General features: G+C 26.7%; 3 protein-coding genes across 3 annotated transcripts; all 3 read right to left on the bottom strand.

The window, feature by feature from the left end:
- Window positions 1-952: 952 nt before the first annotated feature.
- On the bottom strand, window positions 953-1,468 carry LOC108321057 (ethylene-responsive transcription factor ERF098). The gene has a single exon (XM_017552700.2). The coding sequence runs from the start codon at window positions 1,361-1,363 to the stop codon at window positions 953-955; it is 411 nt and encodes a 136-aa protein (XP_017408189.1). The 5' UTR covers window positions 1,364-1,468.
- Window positions 1,469-4,854: 3,386 nt separating this feature from the next.
- Window positions 4,855-5,298, bottom strand: LOC108321124 (ethylene-responsive transcription factor ERF098). The gene has a single exon (XM_017552771.2). The coding sequence runs from the start codon at window positions 5,296-5,298 to the stop codon at window positions 4,921-4,923; it is 378 nt and encodes a 125-aa protein (XP_017408260.1). The 3' UTR covers window positions 4,855-4,920.
- A 4,655-nt stretch (window positions 5,299-9,953) lies between these two features.
- Window positions 9,954-10,352, bottom strand: LOC108321058 (ethylene-responsive transcription factor 14). Its single transcript, XM_017552702.2, has one exon. It carries the CDS (start codon window positions 10,350-10,352, stop codon window positions 9,978-9,980), a length of 375 nt encoding a protein of 124 aa, XP_017408191.1. The 3' UTR covers window positions 9,954-9,977.
- Between the last annotated feature and the right edge of the window lie 14,950 nt (window positions 10,353-25,302).

Here is a 25,302-nt window from a genome sequence, read left to right as displayed (position 1 = left end):
AAACATTAGAAAATATAAAAACATAGTAAACTTGGAGGCAAACAAGATAAAAGTTATGAAGGGATTGATTTATTCATGAAAGTATATACACATAAAAACACTTAAAATCAATTATTACCAACTAGTTTAGAATATATAAGTGGATGAAAAGTTTAATGGTTGAATTAACATTAAATCTTATTGAAACAAAGTTTCAAGTAAATGAATTACAACTCTGACTTTATATAAAGAATTTATCATGGTGCACGGTACAATTTATACTTCGAGAATCAGAAATCTCTTATTCGTCCACAATTAATATTGATATTAAATAACTACCATTAACGAATTAAAGATCTTAAGTGGTAAAGACTCGAATCCTTGCAACTGTAGCCCCATGTAGGCAAAAATCATGAACTACGATCAACTACAAATCCTATACGTCCATCCATTCACCAACTTGTAGACCTTAGTAAAGTAACAGGTATAACTGAGACATGCTTTAGACATACTATCCTCAAAGATTTATCTGCCTATAATGCAAATATCCTAGGTCATTCCCCTGATGGATCATAAGCAACATAAGAGCACAGAACTCAAAGAAAGAAGAAGAGCGAAAATTGAGTTCAGAAATAGTTACATTACTTTCGGTTTATACATAAAAGAAATCTACAATAACAATAATAAGTATCCTTGATGTGATAAAAAAATTGATTAAAACAGACATTAGAAATGACTTGATGCAGTAACAAGACAACAAAATCAGTCACATAATACCAGTTAAAAGGAAACTGTTCGAAGTTAAATATAACGATGAACTTATAAATTTGAAGTTAAGCTAGCTTATAAATTTTAAATTTAACAATCATAACTGAAACCTGAATATTTGGGAGACACAAACCAATGCACTTAAAACGCAGAAAGAAGAACACAAAGTTGTAGGAGAACATGAACACAGATAGTTCACATCTTGTTACTCTTTCTTCTTTCGCTTCTCCTCTGACTCAAGAAGGTCTTCCAATACCTTGTCATCCAAATACTCAAACTCAATAACTTCACCTTGTGCAGTAGAAGAACTTCCAATGACACTGGCAGAAGAAGACGATGATGATGACAAGAAAGGGAGATGAGAATGGTACTCATCAGGGAAATTAAGGATTGCAAGAGCACCCCTTAATTCTATGGCTGCTCGATCATATGCTCTTGCTGCTGCTTCTGCTGTGTCAAATGTCCCCAACCATTGTCTTCCCGTAGGTTTTGTTGGGTCTCTGATCTCTGCTCCAAATTTACCCCATGGCCTCCTTCTCACACCACGGTACCTCCCTTCTTCCCCTCCTTTCTCCTTCTTCTCCTTCTCTTTCTCCCCTTCACGTGGATCCTCCATGTTGTTATTACCTCTTCTTCTTCGGCTTTTCCCAGGTAACAGAAACAATCTTAATCCAGACACAATTGGATATTCGCTATGAATTCCTCTTTTAACGGAAACTCAAACGTTGTTCAGTATGCTGTGAGAGACCAGTCTTTTTGCTGGAACTTATACGTCACAATCTGTTTGCTTATCAAAACCTTGTTTTCTTCTATTACGACTTTTGTATCTGTAGGGTCAGTTATGCCTATGCCATATGCATTGACGCATACATATATAGCCAGCGTCCTGAATAGTATTCTGTCACGTTCTTAGAATCTTTCGCGATGAAGTGTAAAAGTTCGATTCATCGACTTATACCGAGGGAAGAACAACAATATTATGAAAACTACCTTTTTTAGTAAATAACTGAACGACAACTTGTTTCAATAATAAAATAAAAATATAAATTAAGCTACTTAATAAAAAGAATTGTAAGATAATTGTATAAAATTACACTGTTGTAAGCGTATTATTACTTCTGAAAAGAAAACATTAAGACAAGTTGACCGAAACAAGACCATTTGAACAGGGTAAAGACGATTATGTCATATGTTGTACATGGACCGTGACTTTAACGTGAAAAGTTCAGTGCACTTTTTCTATTAGGCTTATGTGGGGTGACAATTTTTAGCTTAATGCGCGTCATGAATTGATTATTAAATTAATTAACTGTGACCTAATTCAAATTTGCTAAGAACAATGAACATGCATGTTAATACATGGTTGGGTTTTTACTGAATTGACCTATATTGCAATAATTAGATTCCTTTCATATTTGTTTCTCGAGTAAAACATTCTTTTCATTCTACATTAATCTTCTTTTGGTTAGAATAAGACGCCTTTAATTTTTCCTTTTTGGTAGATGAATCAATGGGCAAAACGCTGTTTGGTGCTAGTATTGAAGGTGTCACTTTCTTGCTAATGTTGAGATATGTGCTATTCATCTAGTATCTTTCTGGTTAGGTAGAGAAGTAATAACTTAACAACTCATGCATGTCGCAACAGTTCATATCGGTTCAGATTTCAATGAGATCTCTTAGGGTTGTACAAAATGTAGCATGAAAAGGTTGAACGTATAAGTCAGATTACGATCCAGACACCAGGGAGGTTCACAGCCCCTTGCATAGTGTAAAGGGGTTCAGTATTTAGATAATAAAAAAAAAAACCATCTCGTATTTTCAATGCTGATGTTAACTTAAGAAACAAGGTTTTCAATAGAATTTTTAAAACTTTGGAAAACATTTTGCAAGAGGGTTTCGTCTCATAGTTTTTAAATTAACAAAAAAGAAAAAAAAACATACTTGAAATTAAGAACTTCAAGTTTTTAGCTACTTAATTTTCTACTCAGCCACACATCTAGCATTAATACAACCTCCTCCAATGAAAATCAAACCTCATCCTTTTATAGCAACATATGATGGTGATGGTGACAACTAGTTTTATTTAAATTTATTCACTTATAATATTATTATCACAAAATGCTATCCTTGTGAGTTTAACTAAGGGAAAGAAGAAAAAAAAACATAAATGAAGGAAAAGTGATTAGTACTTAGGCAAAAAGATATGCAAACTTACACCATTAGATAACCAAATAAAAATTTATTTTAAAGTACATATTTTAAAAAATAAAAAATACTTAAAATTATGTTATTATGAATACAAATAAACAAATTTTATATTCAACATTCCAAAATATAAACTAAAAAAATTATTCGGATCGTACTTCTTAAAATACCAAATTTACATTCTTAATTATAAAATTTGGGAAATAAAAGAATTTAGGGAGGTGTAGAAAGAAAACATTTCCTAGCTCAAAGGGGGAGAAGAAGCCCAAGTTATGAGAGGGCTTTGATGACCTTAGTTATAAGTCTCTTTCAAAACTTTTCAAAATCAGGTCAACTTTGCAGAGTTTCACAACAACACTCAGAAATCGAAAGGGTAATGTCTCTTTGATATACAAACCCACTTATCAAGAATATTAATGATATCCTTTCACTAACTCAACCAAGATAAATAATTATATTTAAAGATGTTTAAATATAGAAAAGTACAATTCATCATTAATTCTACGTAGTATTAGTCGGTTATGGGAAGAAAACCAAATATCTGGGAGAGCATAAAGTAAATTATTGCAACTTGAACTTAATTATCCATGTAACATTAATAAATAATTAAGGAACAGATTTGGAGAACTTTATCCTCATTACATCAAATCAAAAGATGTGAGGACGTGCTAATCTAAACTTTTATTTATTTGTTATAGTATTTTTTTAGTGCTTGATTTTACTTTTATAAAATTATTTTTTAGTGACTTACAAACTTGTTTAGTATTATCGTAATACATTTAATAGACAAGTGGGCTTATACAGTTGGCCGAAATAGATCTATTAATAATTATTTTTTTATATATCTTTGTAATATACTTTATACAATTACGTGTGTGTATATATATATATATATATATATATATATATATATATAAAAGATAACATAAGAATCTTAAACAAAACATAAATTCAACTTTTAGCTATTTTATATAGAAACTTCAAATTTTGTATGCAAGTCCACGCGTTTAATAACTAGAAAAGAAAAATTTAATAATTTAAATTTATTATTAAAAAAAATGAATAGTAAAAAAAACAATACTATTTATATTACATATAAATAGGTTTTTATATTACCTGCAAGAAAAATTTTGAACAGCAAATGTCTAACTTTTTAATCAACTAAATTTGCATAAAAGTTTAGATTTCATCCACTTTTGAAATGAATACATATTATTGTGATTTTTATCTGCATATACTGTCGAATATTAATAATCTAAATAAAAATAAAACAACGTATCCCTGATAAACGGTAGCTAACCAACTACAACTGTAGTGTCTCAATAACTGCCATTAAAATAAAAATTAAAACGAATAAATTAAAAGAAAAAGAGCAAACGCAACCTGATTAAGAAGGCATCAACCTCAACACAGCCAACCATTTTCTCAGGTTACAGCATCGCTTCTTCATCTGGCAAAATCTCCCGTTTGAAGATAAAATTAAATTTCAGTGTCTGCGAAATCATAAACAAAATTGACTGACAGAATTCATGGCGATGGCTTTGATGAAATTTTCGAAGAGAACGATGATGTTGAACCTCAGTATAATGCAGAACATACAATGTTTCAGAGCAATAATGAAGAAAATATTATAGTAACTACAGATCTAATCCCAAACTAATCACGAAACTCAAGTTAACTTATAATAAACCTAATGGTTGAAGATCTCATTTTAAAAGATGGTTTTGTGAGAATAAATTAGAGATAAATCCACCTAATAAGAAAAATGCTTACTGAAATAGAGTGGCATCTACGAGCCAAATGCTACTACATTAACAAATAGAAGCAACAACTTTCCCATATGTTATTATTTCAAGATTTTGTTGCATTAACTGCAAGATTTTTGAAGCTTACAGTGTACAATTGAATCAATGCTGAACCCAATAACACAGGTTCAGTTCAGATATGAATAAAAATGCAGTTGAGTTTTTAATCTTTGTTATTCCTTCTCTTCTCTTCAATCTCAAGAAGATCCTCCAAGACCTTGTCATCCAGATACTCGAACTCAATAACTTCCTTTCGGGCAAAAGAACTTCCACTGTCAACAGTAGAAGAATTTGACGACAGTAGAAAAGGAAGATGAGAGTAATACTCATCGGGGAAATTAAGGATGGCAAGAGCACCCCTCAAACCAATGGCTGCACGATCATAAGCTCTTGCTGCTTCTTCTGCAGTGTCAAACGTTCCCAACCATTGTCTTCCCGTAGGTTTTGTCGGATCTCTGATCTCTGCTCCAAACTTACCCCATGGTCTCTTTCTCACACCACGGTACTTCACTTCTTCCTCTTTTGATCTCTCTTTCTCCATATCTTTTGCTTAAACAACTTCCTTCTTTCTTCAGTATTTTTATTCTTTCTTTCAACTCCTTATATATATGCATATAAAAGCAGCCTTTGTTGTAACTATTAGTTTTTGTTTCTTGTTATTGACTTGATTCGAGCTTTCTTGTGCAAGTGTAAAAGTTGGACTCTTCTTTGACTTGGTTTATAATATTTTGGAAAGAACTGGTACTACGATGAGTATATTTGGACAGGTTCCATGATGTTCAAAGATCGTCACTTTTGCATCCAAGGCCTTTTTTTCTAGTAGCTCATGGCTGAGGTGGCTACTGGGTCGCAAAAAATTGAGTGTTCATATATTTTATTTTATTATTTGGGCAATTATTATGAATTATTTTAACTACAGTAACCCTACGATGTTGACACATCTTAAGAGGTTTGAACCAAAACACAAGATAACATTTTCTATTTACCGATTTCAATAAGCAGAATAAAGTTAAAAACAGCAAAAATTGAATAAGGATCCCATATCCAATAATACAGTGTTGAATAAATGTGAAGTATCTATTATGACCACCTTACGTAAGTCATACATATTCATTTTATTTTAATTTCTTGCTTTTTTAATTTAAAAGATAAAGCTGGAGTAATTATTTTCGTTTTATTTGTACAATCAGAAAATATTTCTATATTTAATAAATAGATTTTTTTTATACAGTTCATTTCATTCTGTTGTCGTATCTTTTCTTATTAGATTAACTGATTGACTGCAATTAAGAATACCGTAACCAAACTGATTCAAAATTGCTGTAGATCAATTTTTTAATAGTTATATTGTACATCATATTAGACTTGTTGCGTTAATATGTGATTTGTCATTAATGTTATTCAAATGGATCCGGTGTAGATAATTTGACCTGAATTGCACAACGATTCAATTTGATTTTTTTTTTTGAGAAAAAAAAACTCGTAATCCTTTAAAATATAAATTATTACACGTAAATGATTTAGATTAAGTTTAACAAATTTAGTTTATCTTGTTTACGGTATTTATTTATATCAAAATTAGTTTATTTTCATTCCATTTAATGCATGCATCATTTAAATATTTCAACTACCTAATGAGACTCATTTGTAATCCTTGTTAGATTACTTTCATAACTTGTTAATTATGGGATAATAATGTAAGTTAGTTTTTTCTCAGTTTAAGCTGCTCCATATTTGATCTACAGAAAATTTGATCGGATTTGTCCGCCTCACATGAATTGCAGGTTATTATTAGCTTGTCATGCATAGTGATTGGTCCGTGAGTTTCCAGTTATCCATATAAAAATAACTTTATATAAATACTAGGTTTAATCATTTTCGAGTTTTTTAATTTTGTTGAGAAGTTTCAATTAAATTTTTAATTATTTTTTTTTTCAATTGAATCTTTATTTTTGAAAAATTAATGACAAAAACATAATAGTTTTAATTTTTCAAAAATAAAGAGAGAAAAAAAATAACTGAAAACATGAGACTTTTCTTAACAAAATTAGAAACTTCGAATAATAATATAATACTTTAATTTTAATTTTTTATATTATTGTTACGTTCCAAAAATCCATCATTGAAAATAAAATTAAAACATACTAAATAAGCGTAATATTAAGATTAAAAAAAATAAATATGTGAAAGTTAAATCTTTTATGAAAAGAAAATATAAAATAAATTATTGTTTAAGTTACTAAAAAATTATAACAATTAATCAATGTTAAATATAGATAAAAGAATTGACTTAGGGATTTAGGCAAAGGTGAAAAACAAAATAAATAAAAGAGTTTTACGTAAGTTATAAATTAAAATATGTTAACAAATACTTTTGCAGATTATATAGGTAAGTCTATTCAGTCGTGTGGACGGTGGATTATGTGATATAAGTCTATGTGGATCAGTAAACTAAATTATTCAATCTGTTTTGTATATAAAAAAATTTAAAAAAAATTCCTATTTTTAGATTTCTGTGTTAACAAGGTAATGTGATTATTATCTTTACCGTAACCTTATTTATTTTTTGCCACATGTAATTCTATGGTTTAACAATTCTATAAGCAGAAGGGTGTGATGTCCTAATCCATAGGTTTCTGAATTGAAATCTGACTCTGATATCATACTAAGAAATGAACTTTGAACCTAATTCAAGTCTATATCAGATTGTAAAATAAGATTTGCACTTACTTATATTATAAATTGATCTTATCTCTAATTGATGTGAATTTTACAATAATATAATTATATTCATGTTGTTCCAAGCTTACAAGGTTTGAAATGATTCTACAAATGTACATTGTTTTTGCCTCACCCAAAAAACTTTTGTCACAATAATTGCATATATAGCTTATAAATACAACCTCAAGGAGCTCACAAAATTAAATCCAACTAATTAAACACTAGTTTTTTATCTCACACCCAAATATAAATAAGCAAAACTAGCATAATAGTAGATGATTAAACTGTAAAACAAAATGAACTAGGAAAAACATGAAAGGATTTAAGTAGAAACGGTGGTGTTGAAGAAACAAGCTGGGGTAAGTGAGAAAACAAAAATAAAATTCGTTATAAGTAAGTAAAATGAAGAAGAAAAATTCATGGTTAGAACTGAATGGATAGCACCTGTTTGTGGGAAACGATGATGCGAACTATAGCAAACTATTTATAGTAGTAAGAGTGTGGTGTGGTGTGGCAGAAAATTTGGATGGAGAGCAACTAGAGAAAAAAATATGGATAATCTAAAGAAATAAAATTAGAAATAGAGATTATGTTAGGATCTATGACCAAGGTAGTTAAAATATGGAAAGCCTAATTAAGAGTATAAGATAATCTAAAGAAAATTCGGGATAAAATTATAATTTTAAACAAATAATGAATATCTATGGCCAAGGTAGTTAAAATAGAGATTATGTTAGGATCATAAGAGGTTTATAAAATAGTAAATCATGAATCGTAATACGAATAGTAGATTTTACTTTCTATAATAAAAATGGCACATTTTTAAAATAAAATTAATTCTTCTATCAATACTTCATTAAACTTAAGTTTACAAAATTAATTACTTTGTGAACTTCTTTTCGTGAATCCTTTACTATCCTAACCATAAGAGTTGTAAGGGTGTAACTGAAAGTAGTATTTTATTTTAATTGATTGAAATTCCCTTGAATGGTGTAACAAAAAACATCCTTTATTTTTAATTGGATTTGAATTTTATTTTAATTAAAATTGATTGAATTTTAGTTTAATTGAAATTCATTCAAGAAGGTAGTGTTGGGTGATGGTGCAACTAACAATACCAATAGCGTAAATTTTTAATTGTATTAATTTTAATCAGGTTAAATGCAAAAAATAATAGTGAATGGTGAAGAAAAAAAAAATGATTTACATTATTTTACGATTTTATTCGAAAATTTTACTGATATCACTGTGTTAGGATTATGCAGGACATCTAATTTGTAAATACTATGTCAAATATTAGGATCTTATGATTTTACAATATAAATATCGATTTTAACTACAACGTTAGGTATTATTTAATGTATTCACTTGTTACTCGTAACAAATCTTTTTTATATAAATATTCATAGATATGAACAATTTTGTTATCTCTAAGTTTGAAAAGTTAGAAGAGTTTACTAAAAAATTTATTTAGAAGGATATTTTATGTAAAAATTTAGTTTAGGTTTAGTTATATTATAAATTTGAATTTGTTTGAAAATAAATTTAATAAAATTAAAAAATTTCTTCTAATTCTATATGTTCTTACCGTATATAAAAATAAAATGTAACGATATTGTTGAACCAATTAGTAATCTTATCTTGTTAATGCTGAATGGTTATCATACTAGTGGTCTGTTTCTACTAGATCTTTTTCACTCTTTACTAATTTGTATTCATTTTTGTAATCATATAATTAATGCTCATTTTGTTGCACTAGATAGTAATATGATTGTATATTGTATTGAATGTCCATTTTAAAATGAACTCAAAGTTGGTGCATCTAAATCTTTCCACTAATACTAGCCAATCATATAAAGTCTAGTAACTAGTAACTATGAAAAATAGCAAAAGCAGTGTAAAGAAGCTGCCAACCTCAATTTTTTATCAGGTTAAATTCATCTCGCATTATCATCTGCCAAAAACTACAAATTTGAAGTTCAGTGCAGGGAAGGAATAATTAAATCATCTCAGAAGCCCAACTAATTTCATGCTATGCACATTATCAAAAAATTAACGTAACTCAATTTGATATAATTAAAAGGCTACTTAAAGGAATTGTAGAAAAAATGCATGGCAACCCTGTTAAAGAAGTTTTCAAAGGGGGTGGTTCAATCTCATGCTCACAACATTCAAAACAAAAATTTCGTATTTGTAGAACTTAGTCCAAACCAAACACCAACAGAAGTTAACGTAAATAAATGTGAGAATTAAACATAGTTTTCATATATATACCCTACATCTAAATTTCTACGACTACTTTCAGAATAAAATTATAGTGATTTATGAAAAATACAAAGACTTGGTCACCCCATTTTCCATGCAAAGTTGAAGTAGATCAATGCCAAAGACCCTAAAAATGGCGGGTGGGGGAATGAAGATTTTTGGAAAAGAAACCTAAAACACAAGCTGAGATATTAATCCAAGGGTAGAAAACAGTGACTCCTTATTATCAGTTATTTAATCTTGGTTCATTCTCTTCACTTCTGACTCAAGAAGATCTTCCAACACCTTATCATCCAAATACTCAAACTCGATAACTTCCTTGTGTTGTGAAGAACAAGAACTTCCAATGCCTGTAGTTGAAGAATTTGCTGATGCATCGGGAAAATTAAGGATTGCAAGTGCACCCCTCAATTGAAGTGCTGCACGATCATAAGCTCTAGCTGCTTCTTCTGCTGTGTCAAATGTTCCTAACCACTGTCTTCCCGTAGGTTTTCTTGCATCTCTGATCTCTGCTCCGTACTTACCCCATGGCCTCTTTCTCACACCACGGTATTTCACTTCTTCACCTCCTTTCTCTTTCTCTGCTTCACTCTTCTGTGAATCCTCCATATATATATATATATATATATATATATATATATATATATATATATATATATATATATATATATATATATATATATATATGCTGTTACCTTCCCTTTTTCTGCACCCTTTTTTAGGAGGTTTATGTCTTACATCTCATATATGAATATCTCTCTCTCTCTATATATATATATAGCCTAGCTATATGCCAAAACTCGTGTTGCGTTTGAGCTATGAGTTTTGTTTGTGCCCGATGACTTTATTCTTAGCTTTCACGAGGAAGTGTAAAAGTTTGATTCTTCTTCGACTTCGCTTATGTTTTGTAATGAACAGCCATAACCAGACAAGAAAAAAAGGTATGTGGGGACAGGACCCCATGCACAAATTTTGCCATGTGTTGTGCATCGTCACGTTAACATCCAACATCATTCGGAGGTCTCTTATTCTCGTACGAGCATGAGGCGGCGTCTGGGCTGAAAATGAAATAGAGTGAGATTTAAATATTTTAAGAGTAATGGAAATAAACTCTTGTAACAGTTTTTGAATGGTGGAGAAAATATAGTTTTTTCTTACTCTACGTATATTAAAAATTTAATGGTAAAAAGTGATGTCAAAGAGTATAAAACTTAAGAGGTTATTTAATTTACTCCATGCAAAAATAGGTTAAACAAAAGTTTATTTATGTAATTAATATTTGCAACTAATAATTTTGAAGTGTACATTAAATTTTGTATATTGGTTATGAAATGCAAGTAAATGACATAAAATCAATCCAAGATCAAATAAATAAAATGTAGATTAAAATGTATGTAAATGAACTACTAAAACGTAATTATTTTTTAGTATTCTATCAAACAAGTCAAGATTCAATGATGGTCAATACTCGTAGGAGAACAATTCAAATTAGAAGTAGTATATTACTCCTTATATTGAATTTCATACAAAAACTAAAGTTCACTCAATTGTACATAAATCTTCCAAAAGATTAACACCACAACTCTTAAAAATATGGATTTCTAAAAATATAATCAACACAAGTTATCAGGAATTTGACACTTCTAGATTCAGGATACCAACATAAAAATTTAGAAAAGACGATTAATAAAAATATAATATTTAATAAACTTACCAAGTAAGCTAAATTATATATTTCAATTTCATAAATAAGAAAATTATGAATATAGTTAAATTTTCAACTTAATAACTTAACATCCAAATTTTTAAAATAACAATTTTAAAGCTTAATCAAATCTATATACTAACGTTACCTTGTAAAAAAAGAAATATGTGTTTAAAATCTATTAGAAAAAGGATAAATTTTAAAATTTAGCTGAACAACATTTTGAAATCTGGCCGAAAATATTTTTTGATAACAATTTATAACAAAATATATATATTAGAAAAAAATATCGTTAACCATTTGTAAATGTAAATAATTACGGTTCCAACTTCAAATCCGTTGAAGGATATTATTAGATTAATATGTTTTCTTTAAAGATACATATGTGAGTGGGAGGAGAAATGATATTATTAAGATTATTCATAATATTGTTTGTTTTAAAAACACATAGATAGATGGAGGAAAAATGAATATTTAAACTCATCTTAACTTCTAAACCGTATAAGGTTATTGGGTTATCATAAAAATAATTACTAATAAACTTTAAATATTATAAAAAGAGCAATATACTTACATTTATATATGCCTGTGATTGCATAATAATAATAATAATAATATAAAAATTATTTTATACAAGAGTATATATTATTTATATATTTAAATTTTTATATTCCATTATTTTCTTTTTTTTTCTAATTTAAAATGTCAGATAATATTTTTTCTTCTAGTTATACTTGCATCTATACATATGTACTAGTCCTGTTAAACTGGGTTGTAACTTGCGAGTCAATCCAGCCCATCACGGACTTGAGTTGGGTTGGGTTTGAAAAAGATGTAATTTTTTTATACGAGTTAGTTTTCAATCCGACTAACTTACAACCCAACTCATCCGAGTTGAATCCGTGGTGAGCCGAGTTGGCTTACAAACCCACCTAATTTAATTTAATTATTTACTATTTTATGTTTTAATATTATTATTTAACATTTTTTTATTATATTGTAGATGGGGATAAAAAAAGATGTTTCAAGAGAAAAAAATATTATTGATTTATCTATTCAAGACTCTAATATTATAAATGGATAAATGATACAAAAATTATCAACATTAAAAACTTATTTGTTCGTCTTTTTGGATTACGCTTAGATTGTATGATATTCTTTTTATTTTGAATTGTCTTTATAACTTAACATCTTTTTAGAGTAAAATTTATTTAGATTTGAATTAAAAAAATTATAGTTTTTTATTTTAAAAAAAACTTATAATTAAGTGACTCAGAAAGTCAACATGTTTAACCTACTAATACCTGACTAATCGAATCATACTTATTCAAATTTTTTTATTTTACTAACAAATAAATCAGATTGAATTTCAATAAGTGTCCAAGAGATAATCGAGTAGTTGAATTACCATTTGTGACAGTTATATGTATATGTAGAAAGACTTTGTCTCTCATTTTGTTTCATAAATGTCCGTATTAATTATTGCATTAACTAATTTGCTGGAGATTCAGTAACCTGCAACCTTATTCAAATTTCCTGTAGATCAGTAGACTTGCAATCCTTAATGATATTATTTGACATTAACATCATTTGAATTGATCCATCTAGATTATCTGACTTTATGTTGCAATAGCTTAAACACTGTTATGGGTATGATTTTTTAAATATTTATAAATTATTTAAATTTTACAAATAATAATTAAAAGAATAAAATTGAAAATATAAAATGTGCAAATATTTATAGATATATAATTATAAATAAAATAAATTTTAGTAAATAAAATAAAAAATATTATAAATAATATTGTGTAAATAATATTATAATAATTATTTAAATTTAAAGAAATAGTTACTAAAATATATAAAAAAATTATAGTGAATAATTATTTAGATTTATAAAAGTAGTTATTAAAATAATAAAATTGAAAAATAGATTTCTATTATTAATAATTATTAAAATTTAAAAAATAGTAATTGGGAAAATAAAATTAGAAAAAAAAATACATCAAGATATATCCTCTTTCCTTCCCAACATAATCAACATTTTTAAATAAATTAATACGCATTTCGTATATACATACTTATACATTATTAAGATTAACAAATTTCATTGCTACAATATTGGTATTTAAATTTAGTTCATTTTCATCCTATGCGACGGTTTACTTTTTAATTATTTTTTTTCATGTACAGATTTGTTTATACTTTAAGTATAAATATATTTGGAAATTAAGGATTATAAAAGATAACAATCTTAATATTCATGATAAAAGTAAACGGTGATTCGAATTTATGAAGTAAAATCTTAAGTTTATTGTTTTAAAAAAATTACGTAATTTATATTAATAGAATTAGTGGGTACTTATGATATATATAATATGGTTAAAAAAAATATAAGTATTTTATTATTCAAATTTTGCAACTTTATAAACAAACTTCAGAATTTGCAAAGAAATTTAATTTTATGTATTATCATTAAAAATTATATTTTCAATCAACGAAAAGTTACTATTACTATAATTTTTCAGATAGTCTTTATAGAAAAACTTATTGTATATTATACCAAGATCTAGATGGTCTAGTCTAAATGAGTGTAGGAATTCTATATGACTTTTTCCTAAGAAATTTTTATAATAATTATTATTATTATAACTAAGTATTAAAATAATCATTTTTTAATTAGATATTATATATACAACCTTTATACATGAAAACAATCAAATTTTTAATAATTGTTAGCCGTTAATAAAAAGAAATGTTGTAACATGATTGATTTCATTTTATTTGTAAAATTAACTTTTATTATAATTGTGTTACGCCAATCGAAAGCAATATTTAAAGTGCAAATGTTCTATAAATAATTTATTACACTTGAATCGATATTTTTAATTACTTTGTTTGGGCTTATAGAAAGAATAAATTTGTTAAGCAAAATATACTTTAAACGGACATTGAAAAGGAAATATATAATCTTGCATATTATGTGTTGCATTTTAACAAAAGGAAAAAAATCGCTTTCCATAAGTTGCTAATCGCTTAAAATAAATATATATGTACATCAGGATTTAAAGAAAAATCACATGACAATTATACAACAATATGAAGACAAAAATAGTTTTGTAATAACTATATTATTAAATCATCTATACAAGTAAAAACAAAAACCATGCAATGTATAACTTACATATTTTATGAGAAGCCTAAAAACTTACATTATGTTTTAGTGTTTAATAAGAACTACATAATATTTACAAAAAATTCCATATTACTAAGAGTCAAAATTCGTCAGTAATTCATAATATTTGCCTATAAATTAAAATTATCAACTGTTAATATCTATCGATAAAATCATTGTCGATATATTTTGTTGATAATTTTTGATCTGTTAATAATTATTGTTGAAAACATCATTCTATAAATTTATTAATAATTATCGACGGATTATTTTATTGATAAACGTGATATACATTACTGATAGATTTTTCCTTTATAATCAAATTTGTTTAAGAGAAAGTTTTTTAAAAAATTTAAATGAGAATTGCATGTAACTTAAATATGAATGTTCCTCTTATCATATTGACAATATTTTTTGGATGATTAACTTAATTACGCAACAATGTCTAGTGTTTTAATTTGTTTTAGAGTTTGTATATTACTTTAATTAGTATCAAGAGATAATATTTTAAAGTTAGCTTTTATAGAACATTGTACCAGAATTATAAGAATGACAAAGTTGTAAATAAAAATATTCTTAAAAATTAAGTTTAATAATTAAAAGCAAACAATAATAGTTTGTATCCTACAACATTAAATCATTGTGGAAAATAAATGTTTATTAGAATTTCTTTTACCTATATGTATTTGGAAAGGCTGAGAATATTTCTATGTACATCATCTCTAAATAATATGTTAGATATGTCAATTTGATTTATGGTTCATGGGTCAATCTAATCCACTCATAAATAAATCTCCCTTTTTAATGTTTCACCAAATGAGGGACCTAAAAAGTTCTCATTTCCGAGAGTTTTCTCTTAAAGTGGTTTAGGGTTAGGAAGTGAATTTGATCATACCATAAAACTTTAAATAACTCAAAAATACAAATTAGTTAAGTCGATAGGGACCGAAGATAGAGTCGGATTGTCCTAGATCAACGGTTGAGCTGAGTCGACTTGAATCAAAAGTCGACACAAGTAGGTGAAGATTACAAGGCAAGACAAGTGAGTTTGAGCTCAATGTCGAGTCGAGACAATCAGGACCAATGATCAATTCAAGTAAGCTCGATTGAAGGTCAAGATGAGGAAGCTCAAGCTAATAGTTGTGTCGAGTTGGCCTAAGCGAAGCTCGAGCCGAGACTCATAGATCGAAGCTCAATATGAGTCAACCATGTTCAATGGTCGAAACTAGTCAGTTTGGGCCGAAGATCGAGATGAGTCGGTCCAAACTAAAGTTTCAAACAAGTTGCCCCTACTTGAAGGTAAAGATGACTCGATCTTGGCCGAAAGTTGAAACAAGTTAACCTTGGTCAAAGAGTTTAGTCGAGTTAACATGAGCTAAATGTCATGAATGAGTCAACTTAGGCCAAAGATCGAAAGTCAAATAAACTCGACTTAGGGCAAAAATCCTGATGAGTCAATGCAAGTTGAAGATCATGTTAAGTTGTCATGAGCAAAAGGTCAAAAAGAGTCAGTTCAGATCAAAGGTCAATATGAGTTTACCCGGACTCAAGGTTGAGCCAAGTCAACCCATGACAAACATCGACAAAAATCTACCCAAGTTAAGGCTAACTCATGACGAGTTGGCCCATTCCGACATTTGACCTAAATTAGCCTCTCTCGACCTTTAATAGTGGTTTTGTCATCTCGACCGTCAGTAAAGCTAGCACGTCTTAGTCTTTAGTCTCGACTAGATTCGACCTTTAGTTTGGTCCAAGTCGACTAAATCTTCTATTTGAGGGAACTCAACCTTGAAGTCAAAGTCACTCGGTCCGAAAACTTTGATCGAAACTAAAATTATTGACAGTTAATTAAAGTCTTATAATAGAATTAAATTCACTTTGTTTCTAACCCTAACCCAGACTAGGTTTTAAGAAATATGACTTTTTTTTTTACCTACTCATTTAGTAACTCAATGAAAAAAAAATTATTTAGAAATAAGTTAATCCATGACTCAAATCAACACCTCTGTATGTGATTGTAATAATAGTGAGTTTCAATTTAATCATTTAACTAATATACATGGTATAGACCAACATACATTCTTAATCATGTATCTAAACACGGTTAGTTACGTTTACAAGTGAATTAACTAATATATTTTTTGTAAGTAGTTAATTTCGTTTTATATCTAAACATTCTTCAAATCAACAAATTATCGAGACTCATAACGTTGCTTTCGAACCAGCATCTTTACCTAAGTTTATCACAAATAATTTAATTCCATACCGTAAAACAATGACAGAGGACGCATATTTTCTATTTTTCTCTTTCTCTTTCTATTTTAGTTTTAGCATTCAATACAAATTGGTGATAGGAAAAGAAGATTGTAGAAGATCTTGGCGTGGTAGGTTAGCAAAAGAGAAGCACTTGGTGGGGAACATATGCAATTTTAAATTCTTAGATAAAGAGAAATGGATTACATCCACAGCTTTCAATTTAGGCGGCTACTCCAAAGAAGGAAACAAAGATTAAATTATTGTCATTTCAATTTTAACAAATCATTTTCAAAACTATCAATCAATTATTAAATTCTTCACTTAAAAAAGCGTTTTATTTCATTTTACTTCAATTAAAATTACTTCTTTAATCTTCAATGTTCAAATATTTGTTCAAGAAAAAAACAATAAATAAATCATTTTTATTAATTTCATTAGTTTGATTTGTATTAAAAAATAGAAACTAAGTGAAACTGATGAGATACTTTACATTTTCAAAATAAATAAAATATATATTTCCTTAAAGTAAATAATACTTAATCCAAACTCAAATATAAAAAATGACATATATAGTAGACTTAATATGAACAAATTCTTACGGCTTATAATTAATTTTTATTTTATTTCAAAACCATATGTTTAAACTAGATATTATCACTAATAAATATGATTGAGATAATTTGAATATATATATATATATATATATATTAATGTTATGAAATAAAAAGTGTTAAATGAATTTAAGTTGTATTTTAATCACTACGAAATTACGTAGTTTTTCTAATGCTACAGTAGTATCAACTTTAGCATTTAAAAAATAATATTGCCATGTAAGGTCAATCAAGTTTGTTATACAAGTTTATTAAAGTTAAGCAATGTTGCTTAACGAATTTTAATACCGAAACAAACGATGTGACATTGTCTGAGGAAAAATATTGTTTGACTGAGAAAATTAATGAAAATAGTATTTTAAATATTAACATTGAATCATAAATTATAAAACTAAATTAAACATTCACTTAATTTAACATTTTTTAAGAAAACTTAAGTGGAGAGTAATTAATCTTATGATGAGTTAATAAGTCTCATTGAAATATAGAGATGAAAAAAAAAATATGTTTGTTGATATTATTTGTATTTATTCAAAATTTTGACAAGAAATTTTGTATTAATTAAGTAAAAATATGGCTATGAATAATATTTAATTTTTTAAATTATAAATAGAGAATATATATATATATATATATATATATATATATCAAATATTTATATTAACTATTATACTTTATTAGATAATTTAAAAGATTTATAATAAATTTATTAACTATAACAATAAGTAATAGAATACCTAATCAATTATGATCTTATAACATCATTTCAAGTTATTTAGATAGTCAAAAATCAACAAACATTCGTATCAAAGTTATTTCAACTCAAATAACACATATTTATAGTTCAATTTCAAACACTCATATTATCATAATATCATATTGGAGCAAGCTATCTATTCAATATCATACTAATTTAACTCCATTTCAAATAAAACACATCAAAACATGTTAACAACTTATTAAGACTTTATAAACACACAATTAGTTTTTCTTACCTAATTGGATTCAACAACTCTAAGAGACCAATAATTATTCTCTCAACTCAAATAACTCTATCTACACCTACAGATCATGAAATCATGATCGTGATATACAGTTAGAACCACTTATCAATAGAGAACATACTATAAAGCTTATAAGACACACGCAACATAAGATTGTTCACAAACATGAATGAGAATACAACTTAAGAAAAAAAATATAAATTAATTTATTCTTTTAAGAAAACTGATCAAATAAAGATGAAAATCTTGATACCATGATCATTTAAACACTTCCAAATCTTCAAATAGATGATTTTGTGGTTAGAACTTGAAAAGAAAAGATAAAGAAAACTTAAAGAATAAATTTTAGAATAATAGTTTGTGTTTTAAGTAATGATACATTAATGAAATTTTTATTTATCCTTTTAGTTATTTTATAATATTAAAATAACATTGTCTTATTATTTAAACACTATATAACTTTTAAGACTAAATTTTGTAGGTTACCACAATAACAGCAATAAAAAATAAAAAAAAAACATAGCAACCATAATAAAAAAATATCATCATGATAAATTTGTTAACGTGTAAAGTAAAATCCACATAAATAAATTAGTATATCAAGTTTTATTAAAATTAAATATGAGTATAAAAGAGTTAAATAAAAAACACAAAAAAAAGTATACATAATCAATCTATATATCAAAGTAATAATATTTTAAAACATGAAGAACAAAGAAAAAGAAACATAAATAGAACAACAGTGTGACACTAATGTCTTTCACCATAAACCTTCAAAATTTTGTAATTCCAACATTTAAAATGAAGAATTACAAAAAAAATTAACCAATACAATAATTTTATCAAGACGATCTAGGTGTATATGCCAAGTTATTTTCTCTCTCTTCCCAATACTGCGACTTACACAATATACCTTGATTTAAAAGATATTTTCTAGTTAAAATAAATACTAAGACAAAATAGATTTGATTAGATAAAACTTATTTTAAACACAGTTGAAAATCCAATATATATCACTCTTTTAATATTATTTTCATTCAAATTATAACTTACATACATAAATAATAATATTTATTTATTTAAATAAATGTATAAATTAGTGTAAATATTAAAATTAAATTATTGAAAATATCATAATTGTGTGTGATAATTCATTATATTATTATATGTATACTATTATATAAAAATAAATTCACTCTTTTGCATATATATTTTGTTTTTCAATTTTACCTTTTGAGTGACTTTTTTTAAAACTTAACTATTTTTTATTTGACCATTCCTTTTAATTTAATAATTTTTAAAACTAAAATAATTATTTATAATAAAAAAAACTCACCTTTAAAATAAATAAAATTATTATTTTTTAATAATTACTTATATTAATTTTTATTACTAGAATTTTATTATTTCTTATTATCATAGAATTGAGAAGACATGCGCTAAGCACATTTTCACTTGTATGTATAAAAGAAATTGAAATATGAGCAAATACATAAACATCTCTTTATTTATTTTTTCGTAAAATTTCAAATTGATTGTTTATATATTTAATAATAAAAATGCATAATTATATTAATTATAATTCTAAATTGTATTGTTTTATAACGTGAACGTTCAAATTAATAAGACAGCAGATACTTATTTTGATTCATACTGATGGATAGCTTCAAATTTATCATTGGTGTCTATTGAAAATATTTTTTCGCTTAACTAATGATTTCAGATTTGAGTCTTAATTAAACATGTCATTATATTGAATAATTAAAAGGCATATACTAGACGTTATTCTATTGATTTTTTCCCAGATTTTCACTGCACTTTTATAACTTTTAATTATTTAAATTATCCAAATAACTTCTAATAATTAAAGAAGATAGAGGTAGTGTACAATTTTTTTCAAGTAAATTTATTCTTCTCTTCATTTCTTTGGCAAAAAAATATTTCTATGCCTTTTCTATTTTTTTATATTACTATCTTTACAGTTTTTTCATTTTTGTAGTACTTTTCTATAAGATAACTTCTTATATATTTTTATTATTTTTCAAATATTTTTAATCACACTTGAATTTTGCTTGCAAAAAGTTTTAAACTTTTACTCTTTTAAATGACAAAAAAAAATTCTGAAGAAAAAAAAAACTTTAGTTATTGGATGTCAAATTAATTTTTACCATGTTGTTTGATTTTTATTTAAAGTTAATTTATACCAATTTAATAAAATAAAGATTTTTACGAACATGTTTGAAAACTCGTAAGAAATATTGAATTTATTTAGTAATTATATCTAATAAATCTAGTAAATATAATATCATATTATTTTAAAAAGTAATTTTAAATCTAAAGTAATGTTTCAATTATGTCTTTAAATTTAAGAATTGAACTCACTTAATGTTTCAATGACTAATATTATTGGTCATCGTTACGTGCACAAATAAATTCTTTTTAATATAATTTACTACACACTTATTGTGACATTTCCAATTTATCAGGAAATTATTCTTCAAATATTAAGGGATACAATAACTAGTATTTATCTCAGTGGTAGTATATAATTATTAATATATAATACATATAAACAGATATGCGGAATTTGAATTATTGAGAATTTCATCAATCTTAAAAGAAATGCATGTTGTTGTCGTGGAGGTAGAATGTTATTTCTCTTTGGGTTGCCATTATAAATCCTTTTCTCGGTGTGAATCAGAAGCACGACGACAACCACGACAGATAGCAACACCGCGTTCTTCCTTCTTTCAGCGGTGGTTTTCCGTCAATATTGCCAACGCCATGATTTCAGAACGCCTGGTCAAAATACACAGCAATGCATGATAATTCAAGAGTTGAACCTGTGAAAAGGTTACGTTTTAACACATGCAGTTGAATAATAGATCCATCTATGTTACATATGCACTCCCCCAACAACTCAAAATCTAACTCACAATGCAGCCATCATTATTTCAAATCTCATTATTTAATATTTCAAATAATATAAGTTCAGACCTTAATATTTTTATGGATCTTAAATATTAAATATTTGAATTTAATTCATACAAGAGGCTGATACTACCTCTGAAATCCTTTATTCAATGAATTTGGTGATCTTTTTCTGTATAACTTTTTCATATTTATATATTTATTCAATGTAACAGTTTCCCACTTCAATCTTCCACACATTTCATAGAACCTGGGTCAAGATATTACTTTCACCACAACGATTTTTATCTAGTGTATATAACTTTTAATATTTTAAAATATACTTATTTATTTCCTCAAATTAAAACTTTAATGGCTAATTCTTAGGCCAATGTTTTATTCAAATTTTATTTTTAATAATATGATATAAATAGATAAAATAACTTTAAAAAAGTTAAGAAATATATGCTTTTATAATTTTTTCGATTTTAATATTTAATAATGATTTAACTCTTATTATTTTTTAAAAATAAGAATACGTCTCATTGTAAGACCCATGAAAAATATTTTGTGAATGGAAAATATAATAAGTTTATAAAATGTGGAAAGCTAAATAAGAAATTTTGGTAGCTTAAATGGTAGAAAATTGTGGGGATTTCAAGAACATGAGTTCAAACTCTTTTCTACCTTTTTCTTAAAAAAAATTAAAAATATTGATAGTGGATAAAGCACTCCAAGTTTGAAGGCATTATTGAGGGATCCAATATGTCAAGTGGTGATTAAAATATTAAAATAATAAATAATATTAAAAACTTGGTGAATAACAAAATTTTTGGACTATAAATAGCCATGAGAGGGGAGGCAAGTGGTGATTAAAATATTAAAATAATAAATAATATTAAAGACTTGGTGAATAATAAAATTTTTGGACTATAAATAGCCATGAGAGGGGAGGCTATTCTGCACAAAGAGAGGAAGAATCAAGTGAGAAAGCTTGAGAAATAGAGAAGAAAGAGTTAGGAAGAAATTTTTAGTTGCAAGAAGAGTAGAGGTTCTGGAGGCTTTTCGGATAAACAAATTATGAGCAAGAGATTAAGTCTGGAATAGAGGTAGGGGAGCTAACCTTTCTAAGCTTTTATATTATGATTTAGTATTGTTTTATTACTATTCATGTCTTGAAATTCTGTGTGAATACTATTAATGAAAAACATAGGTGCTTACTGTATATCTATCTATAGTGAATTTTTGTGCTAATATTATATGTTGTTGTTTTGAATCTGTAAATAAGAAATTTGTTAAAACTAGTTGAGGAACACTTTGGCTAAGGAAAGACTTGATACTTAAGTTGTCCATTGTGACGCACCTCTCTTTTCTGGAAGTCTACTCAACAAGTTTTTAACTTAAATCTTGTTGAACAGATTATGTACTGTTAAATTATTGTGCAATATATCTTGTTGGAATGAAAATTTCTGATGAATTCATGTTATTGTGGTAGATATGGAATTATGAATTATAATTGTGATGGTAGGATAGAGGAATCTTAAAAACCGGAGTCGGTACATCCCTGATCATAGAGCAGTCCTGGTCAAATCCAGTAAGTTGTGACTAGTCATATGTACTGGCGTTTATGGTGAGTTTGATTCATCAAACATTTGATTCTTCTCCAGTGACCATTTATGGTGATATTTTAGTATTGTTAATTTATTTTGTGATATATTCATTTTGTATGATTTCTGCGATGATTGGATTTTATTGGATTTGAATTTATGCATCTGAACATGATATGAGTATTATGGGAAGATTTTGTAAGGGTATAATGTGAGTTGAGGAATATGAGCATGGTATGAGTCTCGTGGAGAGAGTCAGTAATGATATGGTATTTGTGTATATGTTGATGTTGAGGGTCCTGTAGTTGGATGTTATCCTGATACTCTAATAATCATTCAGTCTCAAGTAGAGAAAGATGAATTATGTGGTGAGAGGAGCAGGAAGTCCTGGTCTATGTGTCGATTTTGGATATAGTGTTGAGGACTAACCTTGTGGATGGTATGGAGTATTTTGAAAGTGTATTTGTAAGAGGAAGTAGAAGTCATCACAAGTGCATAACCTCCTGTGACCGCTCATCAATATATCATCGGAATGAGTGTCTATTGGGTATTGTGGAACGAGTGTCTATTGAGTATTGTGGGATGAGTGTTTATTGGGTATTGTGGGACGAGTGTCTATTAGGAATTGTGGTATGATGAGATGAGTATCTATGGTGTGATTGTGGTATGATGGTATGAGGGTGTCTGACATAATTATTATATGATGTTTGTTGAGTGTATCAAAGTAATTATGCATGTTTTATAAATGATTTGTTGCATGTTAGCTCACCCTACTTGTTTGTGTTTGTGTATGTGCGATGATCGTATAATTCGTTATACGGGAGCAGATGGAGGAATGTCGTATGTTCAGTGTCAATGAAAAAAGAGATACAAGAATAAATTAGAAGAATTCAAGTTGTATTTATGAGTTTATAGTTGAAATCTGAGTTTAAAATATATATATATATATATATATATATATATATATATATATATATATATATATATATATATATATATATATATATATATATATATATATATATATATATATACTAATAACGTCTATGTATTTAGCTTTTTAATAAAAATAAAAATATGAGTACAATTAAAAAATGAAAGATTAATTTTAAGACAACTTTATCAGAGGTATTACTTAAACATCTTACCTTAATAGACAATTATCAATGTAATTCAAAATTTCATTCCATGCTTTTAAGACAATAGAGGAAGAATTTAAGGATTTTGTATTCGTAATGAAAAACATATTTACATTGCTTATATTTTTAATTATAAGCAATGTAAATATCAATGACTTGGTATGTATATAGATATCAGTGATATCCTATTATTTTCAATTAAATATGAAGATGGATATGATTATGTACCTATCTATCTCGTTCTAATATTCATTCCTATACTCATTTTTATTTAAATTATAAAATACGCACAATTTATTATATATATATATATATATATATATATATATATATATATATATATATATTTTCTGTATAATTTGTTTTTCTTTTTATTGTTTAGCTTGTGTTATATCCACAAAAATTATTAACATTTCGAAGATATTTTTTTCTTATCAAAACTTTTGTATGATTATGTTTAAATGATGTATTATTAATTATAGTCAATTAAATAGTTTTTATGTATTACATTTGAATATTTCTATATCTTTTTAATATTTGTATATTGTTTGTTTTATTCATATTAAAATGTTTGACTCTTAATTAAGGGTTCAATCATATAAGCTTTTTATTTAATAAATAATACAAAAAACTTGTTTTTTTATTTTCTTTTATTCCTAATTCTTTTCTTATATATTATAAAACCACATGTAAAAGAAAAAAAAAACGGTGAAACTTTAAGAAAATATTAATATGGACATTAATTTTATAAATTTTCAAGACAATAAAGAAAACGAGTAAAAAATAAAAAATAAACCAGGCTTTTATAATCTCAGTAAAATATTCTCATAAAAAATTAATGTAAAAAGTAAATTAAAAAAAGGTTTAGGAAATTAATTAAAAGGAAAAAAAAAAAAGCTCCGTCTTTACATCAAAATATTTGGATAAATAGGAATGAAAAAATAACCTGACACCATTATCTCATTTGAAGTTCTAAGTCAAATCAAAGGAATAATACGTCATCTTACACATTTACGCGTTTTGACCTTAACTTCAATGTTTTTTCTTTTTTTCACATTGGATAATTCGTCACTTTCTTTCTTTTCTTTTGTCCTTAGACATTGGATGTTTGTGGCAATGGAGTAGATGAACACCCCATTTTAAAAATGTGTA

Source organism: Vigna angularis, chromosome 4 (assembly GCF_016808095.1).
Source record: "Vigna angularis cultivar LongXiaoDou No.4 chromosome 4, ASM1680809v1, whole genome shotgun sequence".
Taxonomy (NCBI): Eukaryota; Viridiplantae; Streptophyta; class Magnoliopsida; order Fabales; family Fabaceae; genus Vigna; species Vigna angularis.
Note: the sequence above shows the minus strand (reverse complement) of the source record. Positions and strands in the feature narration are given on the sequence as shown.